Raw genomic sequence first — 27,896 nt, 5'->3', positions numbered from 1 at the left:
GCTTATTCTTCGAAACATATTTTTGTTTTATTTTAATTAAGCGTAGTAATACAATTTTTCATAGATATAAGTATTAAATGAATCGTTGATATATTTGTATAAGAAGGATTTGTATTTCGAGATTGACGTACGAATATTTTAGAAATTTCATTGAAAAAATTTTTAAATTGAAAAGATATTTTGATTGTAATTGAATTCACAGTAATTCATATACGTCATCTGGTATCTCCCATTAACATTATGTTCGCATAACATTGATAATTTAAGCCACGATGCTGCTAATATAATTGAAGAGCTATTAATTAATAATAATTAAATATCGGTAAAATATATTTAATTTTTTAAAAAGGATATACATAACGTACTCTTTACTAATGCACTAAATCATCGCTGAGGTATCGCAATAAATTGATTTTACTATATAAGATCCGCTTGCAGGGTATAAAATTGATGTGTTTTTTTTATCTCTCTTCTTCTTCCATTCTCGCTCATTCTTCTTCTATTCTTTCTCTATCGTAAGCAAATTTACATTCATTCCTGTGCTCTTGTGTTTTAATTTACTTTACTTACAATATTCTACCAACAAAATTATTGAAAAATCGTTAACTATCAAAGCGTAATATAATATAATATGAAATTATATATAATTTTATATGCAAAATATAAAATTCTGATAAATATAAATGTGTTATCGTAGAATAAAAAATATATAATTGATTTCAGTGAAAATCATAAATTTAACTAACAATACAATCGGTGTAATAAAAATATAAATTAATATATTTCAAATTGAATTCACTATTTTGAATTTATCAATACATTACATATATATATATATATATATATATCTTTTATAAATATTTATACTTTTTATTTTACATAAACTCATAGTACAAAAATTGTATTTTGAAAAATACTAAAAGAAATTACATCATTTCAGTTTATGTAAATTAAGTAGTCAGTTTATAGTGTACTCAAAACTAGTTAATATTTGCTTTTGAAAGAAATTTGATATTCAGATCATAAATATATAATGATATTTACTGCATTTATAAAAAATATAAATTGGCGTCAATGTACAGAAATAATTAATATCATTAAATTCATTCATTCGTTATATATTTTTAATTAAAATTATACATAATTTTTATCTCAAGAATATAATCTCATTTAATATCGCAAAGTAATGCAACTCCGCGAAGCACCCAGAAATCTGGCGGTTTTTCAGTTTGAAGCCAAAGTGGAGTTACCAAGTGATTATATGTCCTTACAGGTTTCGTATAAACTGGGCACTAAAAAGAAATAATTATTCATAAAGTGTAAGTACCTTAGTGTATTACAATATAAATTATACTTACATTATATAATTTAGAACTTTTATCAGTTATATTATAAAGTGCATAAATGTGGATCACTGGCATAACAACGTAAAGTACTTTATTAGTTGATTCGCAAAGTCGATTATGTTTTCTATTCCAACCAGCACCTTCCAAATAAAGTCCATAAATATAAACTCCCTCCTTTGAATTAAACAAAAATTTTAAATTAATATATTCCATTAAAACGTTCTAGATTTTTCAATAATTGCGATGAGCAAAAGCAATAACATACATTGGGAGGAGTTTTTATATCCTCATGAACTAATCTTAAAACGTCATTATGAAGTGTCACATTATCTAACGCCCATCCTTTGTGCATACGAGTCACTTCTTGTCGCATTGCAGTTAAAAATCCTGCAGAAATATACAATAAATAATCATACAAAAACAATTATTATAAATTACACTTAAATAATAACGTTCTTTGTTATATAATGTAAAATAACAATATTATATATATATATATATATATATATATATATATATATATAATGATTAATTAAAGTAAAAATTAAAATAACAATTAAATACCTTGTGGATTAAAGAATCCAGTCATCCAAAATTTAGGGGGTCTTCCATTAAATAACCATTCAAAAAGTTGTTGGTTCCGTTCGATCAATTCTGTAAACCAAAATCCAAGTGTTGCAGATTGCCATGACTTAGCTTTCCACAATTCTGGAATTCGTGCATCATAAAAATTATCAAATGCATCTCGTAATTGCTAAAATTGAGAAAAAATTCATTTCAGTTGATGTCAGTTTTACTACTGGAAAATTATGCACATTTGACAAGAAATTGAGTAATACCTCATTCATAATAATAATTCCTTTAATAGCAAGAAGTAGATTTTCTAAAGTAAATCGTACAATATCAATAACTATTTGAATTCGATCAATTTCTTGTTTCAAAAATATATTCATTGGAGCTGTATTACCCATAATTTGCAATCTATATTAATATATTATAAGTTTGTCATTTTTAATATATTAATTATATAAAATTATAAGAAACAATAAAATGTGACTGAAAACGTACAAAAAAAAAGAAAAAAAAGCATAACTATAATTTATTTTACAAACCTTTCCTTCACTACAAATGGATCATAAGAAGGTGGCAATTTTTCTAACATTTCATTTGCCTGTTTTGAAACTACAATTTCTCTCGACTCACCCCCACCGCTTCCAGATTCTTTCGGCTGAACAAATATAATTGTATCGAGAATAAGTTGAGTTGTATTACTCTGATATCTAAAATTGTTTAAAATGATTAAACATTTGAAATAATGTAAATACTTTTTATTAATATTATTTTCTTGTATTAAATAGCTTTATTTTCCTTACGTAATATCTGCATTGGAATGGAGTCCATAAGCTTGAGGAGGATCAGTCGGTGGCAGCTCTTGTATTTTTAATATATAATTGCTAATTTGTTTATAATTAAATATTGGATAAGATTTGTAGAATATGAAGTTACTGTCGAATATTGATTCTTGTAACCAAACTTTCGCAAATGTATTTAAAAGCCTTTTATCGTAATCATCAGTTACACGTCCTCCATATTGAACTTCACCTATCATATAACTAAAAATTTATAATATTTGAAAAACTTTCCATAAATTTAAAGCGATAAATAGAAGATGGTGAAATAATTTTTATAAAAAAAAAAAAAAAAAAATATATATATATATATATATATATATTATATTTGTTATAAACAAAAAATTGTTTAAAAATCTTGTATTCATATTTAATACAAATTATTTAAATCGTGCCACAAATATAATTATAATGCTATGCAATAAAATACCGAATGGTTTGCCAACTAATTCCAATCTTTGAATCGTAATCATTTAGATGATTATTAATAAATAAGCAGGAAGCGAGCCAATCAGAAGAATTGAATTCGTATGGAATATTCCAACCGAGAGGTCCAAATTTTCGTCGTTCTTGAACAACAGTGTGCATAAATGATATTGTATAAATTAATGGAATATATTGCGAGGAATCGCATTGATCGAGCATCTCTTGATTCATGTTACTATACGTAGAAAGTAGTCCTGCTTTGATACCTAAATAAATAAATAAATAAATAAATAAATAAATAAATAAATAAATATATATATATATATATATATATATATATATATATATATATATATATACACACACACACACACACATATAGATGATTATTTAAAAAATGGATAAAAACTTCATCAGTTCTAACGGAAAAACAATTTTACAATTTAATCGTATATTTTCATAAATACTTGACAATAAAAGCACCTTATGTTTTAAAGTACTTTTTTCTTTTTATGATATTAAGTTAAGTTAATAAAATAAATACCTTGAGGAGGTTCAAACGTGAACTTTAGAGACATTTGAAGCAATGATATAGGAAAGTCCTTGTGTGGTTCGGTTGTGATCCACACCCGAAAGTGTGGATGGGTTTCGGTCATTTCCAAAAAGTAATTTACAAGTTCTATCATATAATTCAAGCCTAAATGACAATTTTGGCAAAGTACCCAAAATCCCTAAATACAATTACTTTAATTACGCATTTGATATTATTCAAATTTTAGAATATTATATTTAAAAAACATACAGCGACTCGAGCGTCGTTTATTAATTTCCTTGCATGAACTTCCTGACCTTGCCCCATAGAGATAGTTTTACATATTATTTCCGTTTTTTTAGCTAATTGCTCTATATTTGGTGTTGGGTCAGAGCCCATACTTAAAAGACCAATCATTGGTGTATTTGTTTTTGACTCTGTATATACTACATCCAAAAGGACGATTATTGGTTCCGCATACCTTTGTCCGAGAGAATTTGCTATATACTTTTTCGATTGCGAAAGAGCTCTGTCCATGCACCATGCCCTATTAAATTATGTAACTTGATGAAAATACATTGTTAAGTAATGTAATTTTAGTATTGTATAATATTGAAATTTAGCGCTTAATGTATTATATATATTTTAATGTTATTCAATCAAATAAGGAATGGTTTGTCAATAAATTTCTATTTTCAAATTGTAATCATTTGTCGCATTATTATCGAGTAAACTGCAAGCAAGTTAATCAGATATTGAGATTGACCAGAATTTCTTTAATTTAATAATTTAATGTCATTTTATTTAATGTAAGAGTTAATTGGAATGCAAAATATTCGATGTTTGAGGAATAATTGTGGTTCATAAATAATGTTTGATAACGATCAAGAATGAATGAATAAATAAACAAATAGATAAATGATATAATAAAGATCAATTGAATTTTAACATTTTTTCATCTAAACATAGTATTTATTGTCCTGCGTCTCATCGTATGACGTTAAATAAATTATATTTGATGTGTGATTAAGAGTAATGTAGAATATACCTCATATAAATTAATGTAAATTGTAAAAAATTCATAAATAATTCATTGTGCGGTAATTATTGCACGAATGCATGGTATTTTGATAAAAATTTCCAATGACAATTTTACGTAACTATAAACTAATTTAAATATTTATACATAATATAATATGCAATATAATGCAATAATATGCAAAACAATTAGGCTTAAAATGTATTTCTTCAATTACTAATTTTGAATATGATAGAATTACCTTATCAGTAATAAACGACGAAATGAATCAAAAGTATTATAACCATCTGGAATTATTTCTTCTTCTGGTGCCTCCTTTTCAAACCAACTTTTCCATAATTTTTCAGAGCTTGTAACTTGAGTCAATATGTTCTGAAATTTTGTATGAGATGACAAGGCCACAAGATTTAGCCATACAATGTCAGTGATCCATTTGATATGAGGAGGTTTTTGTTCAACATCATTTAAATCTAGAGCTGCCCCGCCTTTTAAAAAATACTGAAATTCTTTGTGTGAAATAGTACCGCGTTGCAAATCAATTTTCAAGGTCATAAGAAGAATAAACATAAATTTATGAACTTCATAAAGACCACGAGCCTTGTATCTATATATTTCATAAGTTAAGTATTCGATAATATTATTAATTCGTCTTTGATTTAATGGACTTTTATCTGATCTATGAAAAAAAAAATATATAAAAATTGAATATTATATTACAAATATATTGTTAATCTATACGTATTCTATTAAAAAAAAAAAAAATATATATATATATATATATTAAATAAATAAAATTAATAATAATTAATTGTAATTCTATTTATATCAGTGTAAATTATAGTTAGATCAATTGTCTGGAGTTGTAACAAAATCTTTAAAAACATCGATTTACAATTACGAAATAAATGCAATCGAGTGTAAGGCAAACATAAAACGTTGATAATAAATGCTTATGTCATTTTTTTTTAATTGTTCATTTAAATCAATGAAATTGAAGTACTTGCTTTTCTAGCGAAATGTCAAATCTATCTAGGAATTGAAGAAGAGAAGTTTGATACATGCAATTAACAGCTGCCATATCACAAATTAAAAAGTATAAGACACTGCCACGCGTTGCAACAGGCCGAAACTCTTCCCGAGTTGTATTAATTTTAATTTCTGTATCTTTTGCAGTAATTAATTTCTCATTTACTTCAGCGGCTGTTTTCTTAGTATTATTTAATACAGACATCAGTTCTATATCTTCGATTAAAGGACCCTGGGTTATAAAAATCATATAAGCAGTTTTTTATATCAACGTCATCAATTTTCAAAATTTATATGCAAAATGCTGTAATGAAATATTATTTACTTCAACTGTAGTTAATTTGTGAAGCAGATTTGTTTCTAGATCTTTTATTTTTCTTCTATTTAATGTAACATCTACAATTAGTTGAGTCCTTTCAGCCTCAAGTTCGTTCTTTTCTTTTAAAATTACTCTTCCTAAAAGTTGATCTTCTAAACCTTTTACAGTTACTGTAAAGTCTATAATCGAAGTTCGAGCAAAAACCTCAGGTGGGTATGACGGATTTGGTAATTTCGACGTTATATAAATTCGAAAGTCTTTATGAATATCAACTTCTTTATCTCCAAGTACAACCTGAAGATAAATATATATTATATTCTCAAATTATTCCAATACATTTATTTTTAATTTCATATCAATAAATGCAACTGTCGCATACTTTTTATAGCTTAAAATATAAATAAAAATACCTTCAATGATGTACCAATTTTTATAAAATTTTTTTCTAGTAAATTATCGAGTACAGGATCTAATTCTTCACCAACATCCTGAATTAATAAAGGACGACCGATAGAAACGCTATCTTCTAAGTGATTTCGGAAGTATTTATGCGTGAGTAATGTCAACTGAAATAATAATACAATATATTAATAAATAAATTTTTATATATACATCTATACTTATTTATTAAATATATGTTATGAAAAATATATTATATATTTATAAACAATCTAGATTAATATTTAATTTTTGTTTTCATTATTCGTTTAAAACACAGTATTTTTGTATCATTAAGATGAGTAATTAAAATGTTTTCTAAAAAAGTATTCCCTAATAACTATAAATTCAATATGCGACATCTATTAATTTATAGATTAAAAAAAATTATTTTATGAACGCATTACCTAAAAAAATATCTTGTTGTAATTAAGATTTTATTTTATTAATATATTACCTAAATGAATCCTTTTCTATTATTAAATTTTTATTTTCTTAATATATTACAAAAAAGAATATCTTTTTTTCGGTCATTTTTTTGTTTAAAAATTACCTGCAAATCAAACTGTTTCTCTTTATTAATTACCCAAGTTTTTCCTTGTAATTGAGGATCAATGAGTAAAGGATATCGCGAACCTTTTGTTACAATTATTGCATTTTGAATGGAAAGCTCATCATTTGGTAATTCTTGTAAACTCCATTCTCCAATCTAAAATAATAAATATGAGTAAAATGTATTTCCTATAGCTTTAATTTGAAAATTTAATTTGAAAATACTTGTAATTTACCGTTGCTGTATCAGATAAGGAATTAATAATGTTAATATTTTGCGACACAGGTATTTTTCGTTCTTTAATAAATTCCTCCCACATTTTCTGTAAGTGTATGCGGAATTGTTGATTAAAAGGACCGCAGTATGATAAAAATCCAGTTAATATGAGAACATCGCCAACTAGTCGCTCGATCTCAGATTGGAATAATGCAAGCTGACCCGTCCAACGTGATCGTTCCTCTGATAATCCATCGATCATTGCTTTGGCTGTATCCATTTTTTTTTGGCACAAATCAGCTAAATCGATTATTTTCTAAAATAAATCACAATGAAAAAAAAAAAAAAAAAATTAAAATGCTTTCTTAAATTATAATCAGTCATTCGTATTTAATAATTATACAAATAATATTTAGAAAATTTCATTTTCTTCGTAAAATGATAAATATTGACTTTGATAACAAATATCAATGAATCAAACCATAATCTTTAGATTCTTAATAATTTATAATAATTGCACTAATGCGGTATCTTAATCTTAATTTACTCAATGGCAGTAGTAGAGTAACAAAAATCCTTAAGACGGGATGTCAAGGCAAAGGTAAGCTTAATTTTTTATCATGGTAAATCCAACTTCCCTGCATTCGAAGATCTTATGCATCATTTATTATTTCAACAAATCATATTAAGGACATTAGCCAATATCACTATTTATTTAAATGGCAGAAATAAGGTAATGGAAAATTGACAATAGTAGGAATAAGATGATGCCAAAAGAGTAGTGAATTTTCCAAGTTGGACGCATTTAATAGCTATTTTCAGTTGAATTTAACTAGCATTGATTGGAAATGAGAAATATATCAACAGAATTTGTCGTACGATTATTAAATTTACAAAAGATATATTAGTTTGATGCGTTTCGAAATTTTATATTTACAACTTGTTCGACTGTAATGCATTATTTGCGATGCCAACACAATATATATATATATATATATATATCGCGGGCAGTAAAAACGCGTTCAAATTCAAAGCTAAATATGAGTTTTTTTTTTATTTATTAAATCGATGAGCTTGAAGTATCATTTCCGATATCTAATGGATTCTTTTTATTTCAAATGCGATAAGTAAAGAGAAAAATAAATAAGTGACATAAAATGAAAAGAAATTTCTCAGAATAAAAAGAAATTATGATAGATAAGAAGGTAACGTTCAATATTAAATAAAAGTTTCTGATAAGGTAAATGTTATTTCATTTTTTACAATATTATCTATACATATATAATATAAATATTTAAATACTTAATTTAATATAAATAAAACTAAATCAATATTATAATATAAATTAATTTTTCTGGCTTGAATAAAAAATTAAAAAATTAATTTCTACTATTTTTTTTTTTTTTACAAAATCCATTAATTATCAGAATTTTTGTTAAACACAATTCATAATTGAAATACAATTATATATAAAAAGTATTAAATATCGAAGTATACAAATAAAATTATTTCTAATTTTTAAAATAATTTTTATACATTTAAAAAATTCTGAAATTATTCTGTAAGATCGAAAAATTATAAATTGGTACCTGTCGTTCATCCATAATTGCATCGAATTCATATTGAACTTGTCTCAAGTCTTCGTCTTTGGCCTTCAAAAGCATCTCAGCTACTTCTAAATTTCGATTTGCCGCATCGTGCTTTCCTTGTTGTACTGCTAAATTTGCCTATCAACAAAATCAGTGATTATTCATTTATAAGAATAAATGTTAGATATATTAGTATTATTTACTTTCAAAGGAAGAACATCCTTATTAATGTCATAAAATGTAATCATAGATATAGTCCACTGTATCAAACCAGCAACATTACCGCAAGCTGATTTTGCAGCTTCATAATTATATAGATGATAATTCAAGTAAGGCATCATTAAGTCAACGGTTTCTGCATTAATATTGTCTTTTGGAAAATTTTGTAAATTAAAAAGAAATCTATTATCAGCCAAAACCTAAGAATCATAAGTAATAATCCTAATAACTAATATTTAATTATCTAAACAAAGGATTATTATCATATGTATATATGGTACTTTTAGAGCTTCAGTCCAAGAAGATACAAGAAAACGTTTTCCAGGATCGGGTACGACAGGATCTAATTTTTTTCCAAATAAAATAAGAACACAATCCATAATTAAGGTTATCAAATACGGTGGCTTCGCTAATTTTCGTACCGTTGAAATATCAGTGGCTTTAATCGTCTGTACACAAATTTAATTTAATATTATATGTGTGTGTGTGTGTGTGTGTGTGTGTGTGTGTGTGTGTGTGTGTGTGTATGTATGTATATATATATATATAAATATATATATATATATATATATATATATATGTATCAAATATACTTAAACAATAATATAATTAAATATTTAAAATTTTATGTCATTTAATAAATAATTACTAGCAAGGCAGCTTCGGCCTCTAAAAGGGCTGGTTCGGCAGCTAAAAGTTTCTTTTCGGCTGCCGCTTTTTCACTTGAAATTATTTTTAACAAATTCTCGGCTTCATCTTTTGTTACTTGCACTTGAGATTTTACAGTTTCCGCTTCTTCTTTTTTCTGATTAACCGTCACTAAAATCTAAACGATTATTATCTATATATTATAAATATTAATTTAATATATACTCTCAATTTATATAATCATACGACACATATTACATTTTTCTTAAAATTAAATTTATATAATTATTACGAAATAATAATAATAATTTAAATAAATTTTATAAATTTTTTCAAGTATACTTCTAGAATAAAAAACATTCATTTGATTTTAAATATAGTAGTATACTTATTACGAAAATATTTAATTAAAACCATAATTTTTAATTTAAACATTAATACAAAATTTTTATATACAGATAAATTATATAATAAATTAAGCTTTAATACTATTTAATATAAATTTAATAAACAAATATTGTTTTAACAAAAGCTATAATATTAATATTTTTTTAATTGTTATTATTTATGATTATCATATAAATATCAAATAAATCGCAAAAAAATAAAATATTGTACAAACTTCATCGAGAACGATTAATAATATTTTTAATACGTAAAATTAAATTATGGAAAATTTTGTAAAAATTAGACTTACAGCTTCAATTTGTACGTTTTTTATGGCAATATTTTCTTGGTTTTTAACCAAAACTTTTCGTAAATCATCAACTTGCGCAGCAGCATCTACTAACTTATTTAAACCATTACTCATGCGGTATGCCAAAACATTAATGTTCTTCAAATTTTCCTCGTAAAGTAATTTATAAGCTTCAATAAAAGTCAAAAAAGATTTCGGCGTTACGTAACACTGTCGCCGAAATCTATTATAATAGTTAATACATTCATCACTCACATTATCCTGCACATCACCCATTATTTGTATTAAATTATTTTTAACCTCATTTGTGCAGACGAAATTATATGAATTCATAAAATAAGCACTAACTGCATATAATGCATCTTTAGGCCATCGGAAAAACCAATTTACCGTGCAACCAGATATTAAACCAGGAAATTTTAATGCTCTATATCGGAATTTTTCGCCTATCTAGAAAAACAAAATATATAATTTATTTTACTCAATTTGAATAGAATGTATGGTAAATAAATATTTTTTTATAAGTATATTGATACCAAATTACGTTACAAATTACGAAAATAATGATTTACATTTGAATTAATAAATTAATATAAATATATGAATTGGTATGTGTACTATAAATGGTACTAAACATATTATTCCCTTAGATAAAGCATAACTTGATTGATTTATTGAATTATTGAATGATAAATCAAAAAACCAATTGCTTATAAATATTAGTATCACTTGACATACATTATATTTATTTATTTAAGAACTTTTAAACTTTTAAGCATCTATTGATATTCTATTGATATATGTTGATATTGGTATCTATTGATAAATATTACAAATTTGTTTACCCTACAACTTCTTAAATTAAAATAAATTTGTATATAAAAATTTGAAAATGTATACAATATGAACTAACCGGTGAAAAGCATAGAACAATGTGCAAATTATTTCGTGCACGTGATATAAAAAATTCGTATAAATTATCTTGTGAAGGTATTCTTTTTGGATCAAATTTCTTCATCAAAGGTACAATATTAGAAAGAATCTCATCAAGTTCATCTTTTGGAAACAAATTTGCTACTTCACCAACGCTTAAAATATTATTAATAAATTCAAGAAAGCTTTCTTCCTTTATTTCATTGTCAGTAAAAATAAAAGTAAGTCCTTTAGATCCTGTCCCAGCGATTCGATAAATATTACGTAAATCTTCTGTTAGGTTTTGTACATTATAAGATCTATAATTCATATTATCTATATTAATCTATATGTATATATTAATATATTATAGATGCTATTATATATACTATTATATATGCCAATTATATTTTACATTACAAAAAATTTTAAATGATAGTTTTCAACTTTAACTTTTTCAAATGTTTAATATGAACAAAATAAATTTTCAAATCAAATAGAATCACATGAACTTTAGTTTAGATTAATAAAACTTATTAATAAAACTTATTAACTTATTATGTTCGATAAAATATGTGGGAAGATTTAAAAATATATATTAGAATAGAATAGAAATTATATATTTTTTTATTTAATTGTTTATAATTTGATAAACTATATATTCAATGTCTTATACTTTTTTTATCTGTCTCTAATATAATAATTCTTCTACATATAATATTTATTTATTTTTAATCATATTATACTATATTGATAATTATACATTCAATTTGACTAAATATTTAGATATATAAACCATATGAGATATTTCGTTAATATACCGTGAAGTTTGTCAATGAAATTTTTATTTAACACAAATTGTCTCGAATTAAATTTATCCTTCGAGTTATGCTCTATTATAATATGCATACGGTTGTTTATATTATATTATATTAAATGCATTTATAGAACTATTATTTTACACATATAAGTAGCTATTGATTAATAAATAATTTACTGTTTTAACAGTAAATTCTATTCACATAGTAAATAAGTATCAATAATAATACTAATAATTTATATATTGTTGAATATATATTTTTAATATACTTCTAAATTTTCTAATATATTTATAAATACGCTTTCATTATACTTTATATTGTTTATTTTTAAAGTATACTTTTATATCAGTTACCTTATATCAAAAAATAATTATATATATTTGCTATGCTTATTGTATTATATGATTTGTATAAGAAAAAATAGCAGAATTTTAAACAGATTAGAAATTGAATCTGAATCACAATATGTGAAGCCTGATTAACGTAAATATCATATAAAACATAATAATTTATATTAATAAAGAAAAGTTTTATAAATCAAAAAGCAATCTCAATTTAGAAATGCTAGATAACATAGATAAATTTTAAATAGAAATATTCTTTAATAGTAAGAATACCGTACATTCGGGTAAATTATTAACTGAATCTAATAATTAAATTATTAAAGGTTAAATTAACAATATAATTAAAATTAAAGTTAAGAGCATGACTATATTTATTATACTATTTATTAATAGTTTGTATATAACGATATTGATTTACAGTTCCGTTCATATTTTGATTATTCATTTTATACATCCGATTTTCAATTAATCACGGCTTATTTATTGAATTTGCTTAGAATACAATTTTTATATTTTTAGAATATTTGATTTACATACATAGAATATTTGAGTCACATAAGATCACTATTTCTTTTACACTTTTTCGAGAAATTGATATTCCATAATTCATGTTTTTTTACCAATCTCTAGTATTTCTTTATTTCATAATTACAAATTAAATAATGTGACAATAATATAAACATCAAATTAATTCCTCAATATTTTTAAGCATTAATTTTTGAAAACCGATAATTAATCATTCATTACAGCATTAATTTGTAATACACCCACGTTATTTTTCTATAATTGTACTATAAATTTTCTTTAAAGCTTTATGTAATATTCTAGTCTACTTTCCTATTATTAATAATAATAAATTTAATTAAAACTTTAGAACGATATAAAAATTTATAAACTACGTATTTCAATAATAATAGCGATAATTGAATGATTTTTTATTCTTATGGGTATAAAACTTATTATAAAAGATTAAGAACTTTCGTACTAAAAATAATTCATTTAATATAATTTTATATGAAATAGATGAAATCCAGACAAACCAACCTGGTTAAAACTATTTGAAAGAAGCTATAACCTGCTATAAAAGAAGCAAGTCGAGTTAAGGATTGTTTGCCAGATCCTCCAATACCGACCAACATCGCATTTCCTCTTGGTATCCCAAGAATTCTAGATATTCGTATTAAATGTACCAAAGCATCGTGAAAAAATACCAAATCAAGTGTAATTCCACGAATCCATTCGTTAAACAGTTCCATAAATGACTTCACTCTTGCAATAACAATATCATAACTGCAAAAATATATTTCAATAATTACAATTATAACTAGTAAAATAATAACTATCGAGGTAAAAATTTATTAAAAATTACCATTATAAATAACAATATATATTTACGAAATAAATATTAAAAATATAAAAAAAAAAAAAAAAAAAAAAAAAAAAAAAAAAAAAAAACCAATATCTCTTATGTACTATTATTATATAGAAAACAAAAGATCAATGGGTAAAAAATTATTTTTAAAATATTTGCGTTTTAAGCTGTTATGCATATATAAAAGAACCTTGGAATTTCTTCATAAATTTTTGGTGCTTCAAATACGAAATCGTCTGGTTCATCGCCAGTAGGTTCAGGGGGCTCACGTAGAAAGTTCACAAAATATGTTTCCGTTGGATCGTAGTATTTTAAATCTGGACCAAGTAATTCCCGAACAGTTTGAAGCAACATATTTTTAAACCACGTAGTATCATTAATTTCAATAAATCTTCAATGGAAATATGTATGCAAATTGTAAATTTATGAAATTTTCTAAAAAATGTAACTAAAATTAAAGTAAAAGAGACCTATCAGAAATTGCTCTAGTGCATTCATGTTCCCAAAGTTTTAATAATATTTTGATAGAATCACACTCATCCCTTTTAATATTTAATATTCCTTCCCATATACGTGACAGGTCTCGTAAATTAAATACATAATGGAATTTTGCTGGAGTTGGTAAAAGTTTTATTTTCGTGCGTTGCCATATAGTTCGTGTCAAAGGAATTAATTTTGGCAGAAATTCTACAATATAAGGAGGGAATCTTTCCAGACAAAAGTATCCTTCTCCAATCGCTCCTACACAAAAATATATAATTTTGTTTATTTAATAATAATGAAATATTTATTTGATCATTAATAGTGTCTATGAGGGTGTACGCACAGCCATCCATATACGTATATGTAAAGTGTCGAAAAATTTTAATTACATTAAAATGAAAGCAGAATTGCAATTGTATGATATAAAAAATATATATTTATTTACATCAAAATTAATATACTTACTGAAAATTGTATCCATTGATTTGTCAGAAGGTAGCGTACAATTAAATATATTAAATTGTCTTTTTAATCTCGGAGGAATATCATTTCTTCCACCACCAGGATGAATCATTGCAGCGAGTATTAGTAAGTCTTGTAGAAATACAAAATCACCTGGTTTTTCTAAAGAATAAAATCCTTTGTATTCCATAATTTGTCGCACTATCTCGTTTGTAACTTGATCACCCCATTCGTTTATTACGGGCATACTTATATCGTCAATAAAAACAGTCATTTTTCTACCATTTGGTGGACCATAAGTGTTTCCTACACGCTTTTCAACGTAGCTCTCAAAAATTCGCTTTTAATAAATAAAAAATAATTATATGATATGACTATTATACAATAGGTTTGTTGGTATTATAATATGCTTTGTAACAATTTATAAGCAATAATGAATTTAGATAACTACATCGGAAATTCGAATATTTAATATAACATAATAAGCTATTTAATAAAATTATATTTTTTTTTTTAAATATAAATCTTTTACTGTAATAAGTACTCGATCGAAATCATAGAAATCATTGAATGAAAATCTATTTACCATTTTCGATTTCATAATAAGATACATTTTCTCGGAAGTTTATAATTCCATATATATATATATATATATATATATATATATATGGATATTTCAATAAAAATGAAAAAAAATTAAATATTTAGTTTTAATCTTTAGCTATATTACTTGAACCATGTTTGGTGTGGAGGCAGAAGAAAAATTAAATGATTTATTTAGATGTAACTCAGGATCATATTTAGACATAAAGCTTTTTATCATAACTGTTTTTGCAGTACCCGGTTCACCTAAAACATAAAATAATATTATATATGTAATAGTATGGTTCTCGAAATCAAGGCAATATAAGTTTATATTGCATATGCTTTGAAAAAAATACTTCACATTTTTTATATATTTGTAAATGGGATTTATTTACCGATCAATAAAATAGCTTTATCTTGTTTTGCAATTAATTCGATAAGATATAACATTCTTGTATTGTCAATATTAGGCACTAAAATTGTATAATAATCTAGAATTTTGTCGTTAGGATAATTAAAAACTTCTACTCTTTCATTCCAATGCATCCAATTTCCAAACTTTGATACAAGATACTCAAAAATTGTTTCATCATTCTAGAACAACAATTTATATTGAACATACAAAATAATGTTAATTAAATAATAATTATAATTGACTTTATATCAATTTTGTTACGAACTTTGCATTTGGGCCAATTAAGTTTCGAAGGATGTTGTAATAAATACTCTTGAAAAGCTATACGCTCATCTTGTTCAAGAACTGCACCAAGGCTCCACATCATAGAAAATAAGAAAAATTTTTCTATGTGTCCGTCGGATAGTGTAGCTAAAAACCATTATTATGAAATAGAAAAAATTAAATATTATGTGCATTTATGTAAATGAAATAATTACCACTAGCTTCATCGCTTAAAAATAATCCCTGTAATATGTCAATGCATTGTTTTATATACATTGACTCTAAAAGCACCATTTTTGTCACCAGTTTAGATTGCACAAATTGATACGCATCATCATAAATTTTATTAAATAATTCTCGGAGGAGTAATACTTCATTATTTCGCCTTCCCAAAAACCACGCCTGAAAATAAATTAAATATAAAAGATATATACACTTTATATTTAATTTAACAAAAAATTCCCTAATGATAATTAATCATGCTACATTTTAACATTAACATACATAAAAACAATTTGTCAATCATAATTGTTTTATTTGCATAGCAATATCCCTGCTAATATAATATACATATTTTATTTTTATAGTAAAAAAAAAATATTTATAATTATTTGTATTTATTAGTTGTACAGTATACATTATGATTGTTTAAATAATAATTTTTCTTATTCATTATGCAAAAGGCTTTATGTTTATTTTATATAACTGGATATTTGATAAAGTAATTATGCTTTTAATTTATTATTCGATTACAATACTCATTGACATAATCAATTTCAATTGACATAGGCTAATAATATTAAATTTTTTAATCGAACTAAAATACTTTTATCCAACTATCGATAGTTATAGTAGAAAAATACATAGAATCGTTAGATAATTAATGGTACTTTTCAAACTATTGAAATTTGAAACTTTAAAGCATGATAAATTTAGTAGAAAATTAAGGAATAAATTATTTTTATTGCAATTAAATAATTGCTTATTAAAAAAAAATATGATATTTACGGCTATTATTATTATTATTATTATTATTATTATTATTATTATTATTATTATTATTATTATTATTATTATTATTTGAATTTCTTTCTATAGTTACATCATGTAAATATACATTTAAATTATTTTAATTATTTCCAGTATTTTAAGCGAATAATTTCATAATTCTTACGCTATTGGAAAGAACATGGTTTTACCTCGAGAATAGGTTTCCACTTCAACACAGAAGCACTAAAATATACCATTCCCATACGTGAGACTGTTGCGGGTGAAGCATTATCAATATTATCGGGTTCAAAAACAAGCTTACAATTTGATGCCATAACCATTCGATCGCCATTAGCTAAGGTAAGCGTTTTATTATCATCTAATACAGAATTCAAATTTTCTATCCATACAGCATCAACTGGACCATCTAAAACAATCCATAAATTTTCGTTTTTTTTTATTAATGCCGATCTCCGCCACAAAGTTGAGAAGATTCCATCTGTCCAATCATTTGTAGTTGCATCAAGTCGACCAAACATTTCTGGCGCTGTTATAGCCTGAAAATTAAATTTTCAATTTCTATATTATAATTATTATTGAAAAATTTTATATATTCAAGGTATTATATTGATTTCAATTCATAAATAAATGTGACCAAACCTTAGGATTCATACGGACTTCTTTATGCGGACTTCCTAATTCAGTCAGTGCTTTCATAAGAGTCCATATGCATCGGGTTTTACCAGACCCAGTGGGTCCCATAACCATTAAACCATGTCGCACAAGAGAAGTTTCATATAACTAATATATACATATATAATACAATACAATACAATGAGTACAAAAATTTATAAACATTTATTTTGAAATTTATACTTTTTGTTTTTTATCATTAATATACGAAAATATTTCAAATATTATAATTTAAAACAATTGATTTCATATTGTTGAGTTAACAATAAAAAAATACTTCGACTACGTTACATCATTAAGAATTTTATTTAATAAAATTAAAAAGTGGATCAAGTAAGCCACTCGAGTTATTTAATAATTAATTTTTAAGATATATCCATACTTGAATTATTTTTAAATTCCATTCAGGATGATTTATAAGGCCAAGAGCCTCGGTAGCATGAGAAATACTTTTTTGCAAGTTCTTGTAGGTCTGAGTTGTTAATTTAACCCCGGGAAACATATCATCAATAAGAGAAAAGAATAAAGGCTCATCTTCGTCAACTAACTTTGATAAATTCATATCTCTAACAGATTAAAAATGAAATTTATGTCTAGTATAATAAATTATTTTGATTGAATTTATATTAATAACTTTTGAATCAAAACAAATATTAGACCATAGTTTTTTGTAAGAAGAAACTTTATTAATATAGAGATAATTATAAACGGTTGTTTCATTGAAAATTTTTAATATTTATTAAATACTTTTAGTAATTAATACTCTACCATAGTTTTATCATTAACTTACCTTAATACTCTCATTAAACTTGTTTCTTCAGAATCATCTGGATGAGCCCTTTTTTGAGCACCGAGAGTTCTTAAACAAGATAATATATTTCTTAAACCAAAATCATAATGAACTTGTTTACTCAATTGTTCTTCGCAAAGCTTATAGAGTGTGAAAAATTTTCGTGATAATATTATATTCTCTTTAAAACCACAAGCTGCTAACTTCACACGCATAATAATCTAATAAAGAAAATAATAATACGTAAATAATAAAATAATAAAATAATTTAAAAAATTAACAAAATATTGATATATAATCAAATATACAGATATTTACTTGTCTGTCAGGAACCATCATAGCTACACTTCGAAACATTATTTTTAAATTCTCAGGTAATTCTTGTCGACCAGCATATCCAGGATTCATAGTAATAAATAGACCAAATTCATAATCGATAGAATATGTTTCACCATCGCTAAAATAGAATGTAATGAATTTCAATTATATTGTTCCAGTATGAATTATAATATATTTAATTTATATCATTTTAATAGATGAAATATTTGTGCACGTATAAGCATTGAATTTTTTAATATATTATAAAAATCTGAATTAATTATTTAAGTAATTATACCAAATTTGAAAATACCTGAATAAAAAATTAGTTTTTTTATCTTTTTTTGCATTTAAAATAATTGCAATCTGTTGAGCTGCAACAGAAAGAACAGGTAATTCAATTCGATTAAATTCATCAAAACATCCCCAGGTTCCAGATTGTGCTAAACCCTGTAAAAAATTATTTTATCTTTTATACCAAATTAGTAATCTATATAAGCCTACCAGCAGTTTAATATACAACCTTAAAAATTCTTCCTAATCCTCTAAAATCCATTTGATCGGAACAATTAAATACAACGACATATTTGCCTAAAGCTTTTCCCATATCTTTGACAGTTTCTGTTTTTCCTGTACCAGCGGGTCCAGCCGGAGCACCACCAAAATTCATACCTTAAATAATAGTAATTAATAGAAATATTTATATATATATTCAGTAATGTATATTTACAAAGGAATAGTACACAATAAAGTGAATGATACAAACAAACAATCAAAAGTAATAACTACCAGAACAATTAATTTAAATTTAACTATAATTATATGAAAATTAATTTAACATATATGTTTACCATTTATTTTACATTTTTTAAGGTGGGATTAATATATCCACTATTCAATATAATTTTATTAATATTTAATTATAATGCCGTCAAAATTTTCACGCATGTGTCACTTAAATAAAGAAATATAAATGTAAATAGCTTACCAACTGCTTGTGCTAATGTTATGTAACATCTGTCAGTCAATGGCGTAACGACGAGACGATCCGTACAACCTAAGAATTCATTTTGGTAAAGAATCGTAACGTCGGTAATTTTAATTGGTACATTTTCTAAGTCTTCATCATAATAAAAGCGAGCTTGTTTTAACCATTCAAAATCTTGCAAATTTTTTATTCTAAATCGGCATAAATCGTCAAAAATATCTCTAAAAATTATTCATAATGATTCAGCAAGTTTGAAATGTTATGATTATAAAATCATTAATAACAGTAACAATAAAAATAACAGTATATTAAATGAGAGTGTATAAATAAATGACAATAAAATACTTTTGGTGAACATGAATGGTGATTAAAGCTTCATATTTTTGTCTTTCGTATTTTGTTAAATCTTTAATCGTAACTTCGATAAGTCTATTCAACAGATCAAGAAACCACTGATTTGTCTTTTTCATTATAGTTCTATCTTTCAGAGAAAGTTTTATTGCTTGCTCTGATTGAGTAGTCCATAGAACTTGCATTGCTAACAAACCAACCTAAAATATAACAAAATTAATCATTTTTACCAATATTACCAATTTATAAGTAAAGTCATTAATTAATTATTGATAATTTACTTGGAGTATGGAATTATCAATTAATGTTAACAAATCTGTATCTGGCTGTGTTAGAATTTGTAAGCCTTGAGCAATAACAGACCCAAGGGATTGACAATGCATGTTTAAAAGAGATTTCAACCAATTTTCAACACTTCCGGTGCAAACTACGGGGACTTCCAGAACAATCTTTTCTTTTTCACGTGAATATATCGACAAAATTTTATCATATTCTTTCTCGGAGAAATCCATCTAAAAATGAAAACTTAACTCTCTAAAAAAAATGCAATTTACAACTTGACATATTCATATTTTTATACACAATTGTAATTATAATTTAACAGCAAAAAAAAAAAAAAAAAAAAAAAAAAAAAAAAAAAAATCACGATTATATACGAACCGTATCAATATTATCAAAGAATCCATCTAAATAAGAAATAATTGTATGAGAATCTGCAGCTTGGCCTAATATTTCTAATAAGCTTGGATCCGAGATAAAACAAAATCTTGGAAATATCGCTCTTTTCGTTTCAAGATACCTGTGTATATAAAAATAATTTTCATCGATAATATACTAAGATTTTAATATTTTTATATGTATTTAATTAGTTATAAAAAAAAAAAAAAAAAAAAAAAAAAAAAAAAAAAATAGTAGTACCCGCTAAGCGATTTCTGGCACGATTCAAGTTGCTCCAATAAATGTGGGAGAAATTGGCCCATAGTTTCATCACTTGTACATGTCTCAACGGCATTAACTTTCTCACGAGCACGATACATTAATTTTGTCCACGATTTATCAATACCCTTTAAATATAAACATTAAAGAAAATTAATTATTATTGTAAATAAATTGCGATAATATTACTGGATTTGTAAAAAAAGAATACATTAAATCGCTTTGCTTCTGTAGGTAATTGTTTAGATATATCGCCACCAATAAAAACTGCTTCGAGATAAGCCCAAAGATTTTGTACAATTAACCATTTGGCTAATATTTCAGAAGTATTATTTAGCTTATACTGCCAAATTTGAATGTCATTTTTAAATGGTGCATTGTATCTTAAAACAAAAAACAAAACAAAAATAAAAAATATTATATTGTTAGAAATTTTCATTTAATTCGAAATATAAATTCCTATGTATTTAATCGTATGAATATAGTATTTAGTATATATATATATATATATATATATATATATATATATATAAATCAAAGAAAATTGAATTTTTATTTACCGATTAGCTAATAATGAGCTTATAACCATTAAGCTATCTTCCAATTGAGAAATTATCTCTTGAGTTTCTGTACCTTTCAATAAAAGTTCGCCTCTTTGTTTAAAATTAGAAAATTCCAAATTTACTATAGACCAATCAGCAATTACTTGCTTAAGTTTACTTTCAATATCCTTCTCTTTAATTGCACTTATACAAATATCCTATAATAATTAGTGTTAACGTGTATTAAAATATTCATATCTATGTAAATAAAATATCTAAAATTATTTGTATAATTTTTTAGTTATTAGTAATAAAGTTTTAAGTTGTAAAATTCTACCTCAACATCGTCTTTGTTTTCCAATAAAGGAGCTTTCATAACAATGGCTAAATTAAAAGTTTCCGACTCGATATCAAATACATAATCGCATAATTCGGACATTCTCTTCCAATGTCGTTCTTTCATGGCTTTATTAGCCATCAGTTCCAAAAGTGGACACGTTTGATTAAAATCATCTATTTTTTTTTTTAACTCAATGTATGCTGGCCATTCCCTTAAGGCTCTCGGTAATCTTCGACATCTAAAAATTCATTTACATAATTAATTTATAAAGCAATTTCAAAATATATAAACATTTTGAAAAGCAAACCTGTTCTGAAAGTCAGTAAGCTCTGTATTAATCACATCTGTATCGATTTCTGACCAAGGAATTTCAAAATAACCATCTATAGATCGCGTAACTTGTAAATATAATGAATATAACTTTTGTAATAGATTAAGCTCTCTTTTACGCTTATTTAGTATTGGATAGTCAGTACTTTCAAGGCCAAACAAACTTTCTCCACTACTGTAAGTTTCAAATCTTTCTGCCAAATCAGTAAACCATGCTTGGAAAAAGAGTACTCTAAAATTATAAACAAATTTTTACAACTTTTTATTGATAATTCAATTACTTATATATTTAAACATTTAAATAATAGATAAAAATTTATATTGTTTCTGAATGAAATGAATAGTTTAAAATTATGTTAGAATATTATTATTAGTGTAGTGTAGATTAATTTTTCTTCATAGTTTTATTTTAAGCAATGAAAATTATCATTAATATAGTAAAATTTTTGCGATACATGAATGACATGAAAGAAAATCACTTTATAATTTAATTAATTAAAACAATTAACTTAAAAAGCATGCGATATTAGACTAATAAATAATATTTATATTTAAAAAAATTATTAGAATTATAATATTTCAATTTCTTTAATAATACAATGAAATACAAAAATTCATAATATAGTTATAAATAATTTTAAAGTTCTACAATTTAAATAAAATGGAAATCTTAAGCATCTTATATTTTTAATTATTTTTTTAATTTTATTGTTTTTATTTGTGTACGAGTTGAAAGATTTCTTTTTCTATAAAATAACCCTATGTAAAAACAACAATGTCTTATGGATTTATTTAAGAATAAAATAATTATCTATTTATATAAATACAATGCTATACTAGAGTTCACAAGATATATTTACATGCGCTTATTTATATAAATAAATGTTGAACGAAATTTTGCATTAATAAATTTTGTAATTAGCAGAATCAGGTAAAAATATACTATTAGCAATTATAACTTAAAATAGTGTCACTAAGTACAATTAAATTTGTGTATAATTTTAGACAATATAAAGTATATTGTAATATATAAAACAGTCGAGTTTCAGTTTTAGCATGCTAACAAAAAAATTATTTGCAGAATATGTAAAGCTGCCTTTTGTATGTATTGTCTTTAATCATTTAAACTCTTAGTTATATTAGAGAAATTTTTTTTTCTATCAAGTATGTGATATTATTATTATGTGTAATAATTTATCACTATAAATCATTCATATATTTCTAGAAGTTACATGCATTAATTACTAACTATAAAAAATTTCCATCTATAAATGTGTAAATATACGAGATCATAGTAAAGCAATAATCTTCTTTAAAAATTTAATCATTTTTCTAATTAAAATAGTATTATTAATTTTTTTAATTTTTATGTATTTTCATGTTTAATTTTTTATATAATTTTTATTTATTGTATTAACAAGAAATTTACCTTTCACTGGCTTCTTTCGCCGAGATTCCAACAATCAACGGTCCTTTTATATCAAAATCTTTGTCAAATTCCAGAATTTCATTTTTAAGAATAGCCATTCCATGAACAAGTTCATATTTTAATGGCTCTTGCATTTTACAGATTTTATCTTGAACTCCTTTTGCCATTTGAAGCATGTTAGTAAAATTATAACGAAAACTATTAACGATATCCTGCTCTTCCTTAGAAATTTCAATTTCAAATGTCGCCAGAAGTGTATAAACTTCTTCGGTATGAATTAACTCTTGATCCATTGATATGAAATCTTCTCGAAGTTCCGACAGACATTTCATAGCAACTCGTACATCTTCCAAATCCTTAATAACTCGTATTAATGGCTTATTCTTATTCACAATATACTCTGAAATCTTTTTTAATTTCTCTTTATAAATACTAGATAAAATTAAACCTAATGTTGTTTTCCATGATTTTGCTTCAACTGTAAGTGCCAATTTTAGCTTGTCTGAAATTGCAATCCTATTAGTTTAAACTACATGAATATCTTGCAATAAATAATTACCCATATTAATACGAAGAGATCCAATAATATAATACTCAGGGAGGTTCTGAATTTCCAAAAATAGTGCCTCATATTCGTTAAATTTTTCTGTCATTTCATATAAGTATGGATCGGATTGTAGAAACTCTTTGATATATTCGTTTTTATTTTTTTCCCATAGATAGGAATACCGCATATATATCTATATAACATATAGAGTCTCTTAAATAAATTCTTATGATTTTATTAGATATTTATTTATAGACATTTATTTGTTTATATATTTTCATATAATAATTTATCATATGTGGTACCATATGATAATGATACGCTTGTTTATTAAAAATATAATTATATCCTTAAAGTCTATAAAAAAAAAAATACTCTTACGTTTCCAACTTTCGAAATGTCACCTTTCAAAACGAGCATTGCTCCTCGTAAACTCATTGAAGTTCGCAATATTTCTTTATGATCAGAAATATACTCATAATAATTCGCCAATTGTTGAACTGAGATAATTTAAAATTATATCACTTTTTTTTTAAACATTAGTTAATATTATAATTATTTCTCGTCATTTAATTACCATCAGCTGTAGATTTTTTATCGTATTGTTGACCCCACATAGTCACATATTTATGAACTTCAAACAAACTATTCATAACTCGATTAAAATCATTTTGCAATTCATCGAGAGATGGAACAATTATTATATTTGGTATTTGAAGTACAAAATCTGTTTGCATCAAAGGTTTTTCCGTTTCTAACATCGAAACTTTCTTAAATAGTATACTGATAAAAAATTAAAATTACATTAAAAAACTGAATTGTACAGAAATTTTTTTTTTTTTTTAATGTATTAAAAAATACGTTCTATTTGTAGAAATAACTACAAATACAATTTATAATACACAATACATTTAATAAGCATAATTATATTACTTTATCATGTTATTCTTATAATCTCTATTTTGCAATGTAAAAAGCAATATATGCTTCTTTCATTATTTAATAATATAAAATATTTTAATTATATTATAAACAATGATAAAAATCAGTTATACATTTTGTAAAATATCAAAAAGTATATTAAATTATTATTATTAATTATTAAATTATTATAGCCATATATAATTAAAATTATTTCATAGCAAAGTACATTTTTTGAATAATTTTTATAAAACTACTTATATTAATAAAAATTTTAATAAGAATTGAAAAAAAAAAACTATAATTAATATGCTAAAAATTAATAACTAATCATCATGATTTATTACCTGGATGAACCAACCATTTTCTTCATCAATTCCAATGTTTTTCTTGTACATTTTACTAAAGAATCAATTAGTTTTTGATTAAAATAAGCAAATAACTCCATGCAATCGGTATGCAAATGTTTAATATTAATTTTTATTGATTTCTCTATTATATCGAAACCTATTAAATAAATATAATAATGAGAGTTTTTTTGTGTGTATATATATATATATATATATATATATATATATATATATATATATATATATATATATATAAAAGAAAAAAAGAAAGTATAAATTACCGGGTTCAAAAGGTCCTTCCATTAAGTTTGATTGAGAAGTAACAGCTTTGCTTACTTTTGTTGGGTCCAACCAATCGTACTTTGTCTTCTCAATACTCGGATCTTTTATTAAATCAACAAACAAGTTAATTATTTCTTTTACAGCTTCCTCAGCTGTCGATGATTTTATTCCAAGTTCGTATCCAACTTTTATACTATAATTAATTATTCCGCTTGAAAATTGTGGAGGATATTGTGGATAATTTGCAAATTCAATTAATTGTGTATTAGCTATACTTTCAAAAATTTCATCAATTCTCGCTTCTTTCATATCTATCACTTTTTTTAAAAAAATTTGAATATTTTTAATCGTGTTACTCATATTTTCAGACGAATCGTCAAACATTAGCGAAGTCCATGTTATAATAGATAGACATGGCTGAAAAGCAGCTTCAAGTTCTATAAGACAAGGTTTCATTAACTTCAAAAATAGTGGTGGAATCGATCGTCTTAAATTGTTATTTTCCTCTACTAAATCTTTTATTGTCTCAACGTGATGTAATATTTTTTGCTGATTAACAAATAAAATTTTTATAAAATCAGGTACATCCAAACCAAATTTTAACATATATTCTGATTCTCGAATTACTTCTATTATGTAAGGATCAAAATTTATTACATACTTATTGGTTTGTGGATTTCGTACAAGTAACGGAGCTGTTAATGCCAGTCGCACCTTTCAGAATAATATTATTTAACGTAATATTACTTTGTCATAGAATTTACATTTTATTATACATTTTAATTTTACTCACAATTTCAGTTGATTTGTACCATGCATTATGATGCAACATTTCGTAATGAATAAATACAGCAACTAAAGCATTATACATCTTAATACATTTATGCATTCTTTCATGCGCAATAACTCGGGGACGCGTTTTATAAATATCCATTGGCATTTCTATTCGTTTCATGAGTTGTCGTATCCATAAGATTCTGCCGGATATAGGTGGAATATTTCTTGGTAAAGGAGGATTCGATCTGTCTTCATTATATTTATCTCTGACTTCCGCTATTTCATCCTCAAACATTTTCGATAATTCTAAATACTTCCGGTCTATCCAAAGATGTTTAAAATTTAACTTCTGAAATCTTAAAATTATGAAATAGATTAAATTCTTTTCATAAATTTTAATTACTTTCAAATAGAATAATAATACTTTATAGTAAATTTAAAGGGAAAACATGTGATAACTGTGCATTTATATGAAAAATTTTATTTTGAATTCTCTAAGCTGTAAAAATAAGATTTGCTTAAGACTAAATACCTCTGTAACATGACTAAAGTTAGTTGTATATTCGGCAAGTCAGATATAGATTCATAAAAAAACTTTCTAAGCTCAAGTTCTGTTTCAATAACATTATTTTTAAATTGATTGTAAGCAGGATCAAAATCTGCTTTTCTGAAGTCTAGTGGATCATAAGGTTGAGAACTAATTTTTTCATAAAACGAGGTAAACTTCTGAGCAAATGTAGCAATTCCTTCAATAGTTGAACTATGTAAAATTGAATAAGTTAATGTGATTTCTAAAATATCTATGAGCTATAAATAAAATGAAATTTTAGTTAAACAAAGTTTTAAGAAAACGATGATTGATAACGGTCATTGATAATAGGTATATCATACTTTTTTCAATCTCATTTTAAATGTGTTAAATTTTCCAAACACATGTACTTCTGAGACTTCAATAATTTTATCATCCAAAGATTCTTTAATTTTTCGCCTCATTTCATTATAATATTCATAATATAATTCATTAAGCTTAATGCAATCCTAAGTAATTATAAATAATTTAATGTTTTACAAGGTTTACACAATTATAGTTGATCTTTCAAGTCAAATGTTAAATTATGAACGAGCAATTTCAGCTTTATAATAATCTATATTAATTCTATAAAAGTAATTTACCTTCATTTTAGCTACCATAATAGA

At 24.4% G+C, this 27,896-nt stretch overlaps 1 protein-coding gene across 1 annotated transcript; it reads right to left on the bottom strand.

Annotated features, from left to right (window-relative positions):
- Positions 1–1,166: 1,166 nt before the first annotated feature.
- Positions 1,167–27,692, bottom strand: kl-3 (dynein heavy chain 8, axonemal kl-3). Its single transcript, XM_011507495.1, has 57 exons — positions 27,591–27,692; positions 27,218–27,506; positions 26,716–27,101; positions 26,481–26,636; positions 26,279–26,447; positions 25,922–26,074; positions 25,638–25,692; positions 24,947–25,152; positions 24,751–24,869; positions 24,382–24,427; positions 23,823–24,324; positions 22,371–22,625; positions 22,061–22,301; positions 21,742–21,941; positions 21,393–21,564; positions 21,164–21,309; positions 20,906–21,044; positions 20,527–20,757; positions 20,240–20,445; positions 19,895–20,115; positions 19,430–19,578; positions 19,220–19,356; positions 18,907–19,045; positions 18,589–18,809; positions 18,181–18,364; positions 17,766–17,906; positions 17,315–17,662; positions 16,331–16,517; positions 16,117–16,238; positions 15,832–16,030; positions 15,582–15,700; positions 14,855–15,191; positions 14,377–14,647; positions 14,097–14,297; positions 13,579–13,824; positions 11,371–11,689; positions 10,458–10,907; positions 9,762–9,938; positions 9,394–9,561; positions 9,097–9,312; positions 8,894–9,031; positions 7,324–7,620; positions 7,089–7,244; positions 6,508–6,663; positions 6,104–6,391; positions 5,757–6,010; positions 4,994–5,428; positions 3,984–4,260; positions 3,726–3,912; positions 3,186–3,447; positions 2,720–2,959; positions 2,459–2,626; positions 2,186–2,327; positions 1,911–2,100; positions 1,612–1,733; positions 1,359–1,520; positions 1,167–1,292 (listed from the first exon to the last, which is right to left on the bottom strand). The coding sequence occupies exons 1-57, from the start codon at positions 27,690–27,692 to the stop codon at positions 1,167–1,169; spliced, it is 11,925 nt and encodes a 3,974-aa protein (XP_011505797.1).
- Positions 27,693–27,896: the final 204 nt, after the last annotated feature.

The sequence above is a fragment of the Ceratosolen solmsi genome, unplaced genomic scaffold, assembly GCF_000503995.2.
Source record: "Ceratosolen solmsi marchali unplaced genomic scaffold, CerSol_1.0 scaffold6, whole genome shotgun sequence".
Taxonomy (NCBI): Eukaryota; Metazoa; Arthropoda; class Insecta; order Hymenoptera; family Agaonidae; genus Ceratosolen; species Ceratosolen solmsi.
The sequence above is the reverse complement of the archived record's forward strand: the minus strand, read 5'-3'. Positions and strand labels throughout refer to the sequence as shown.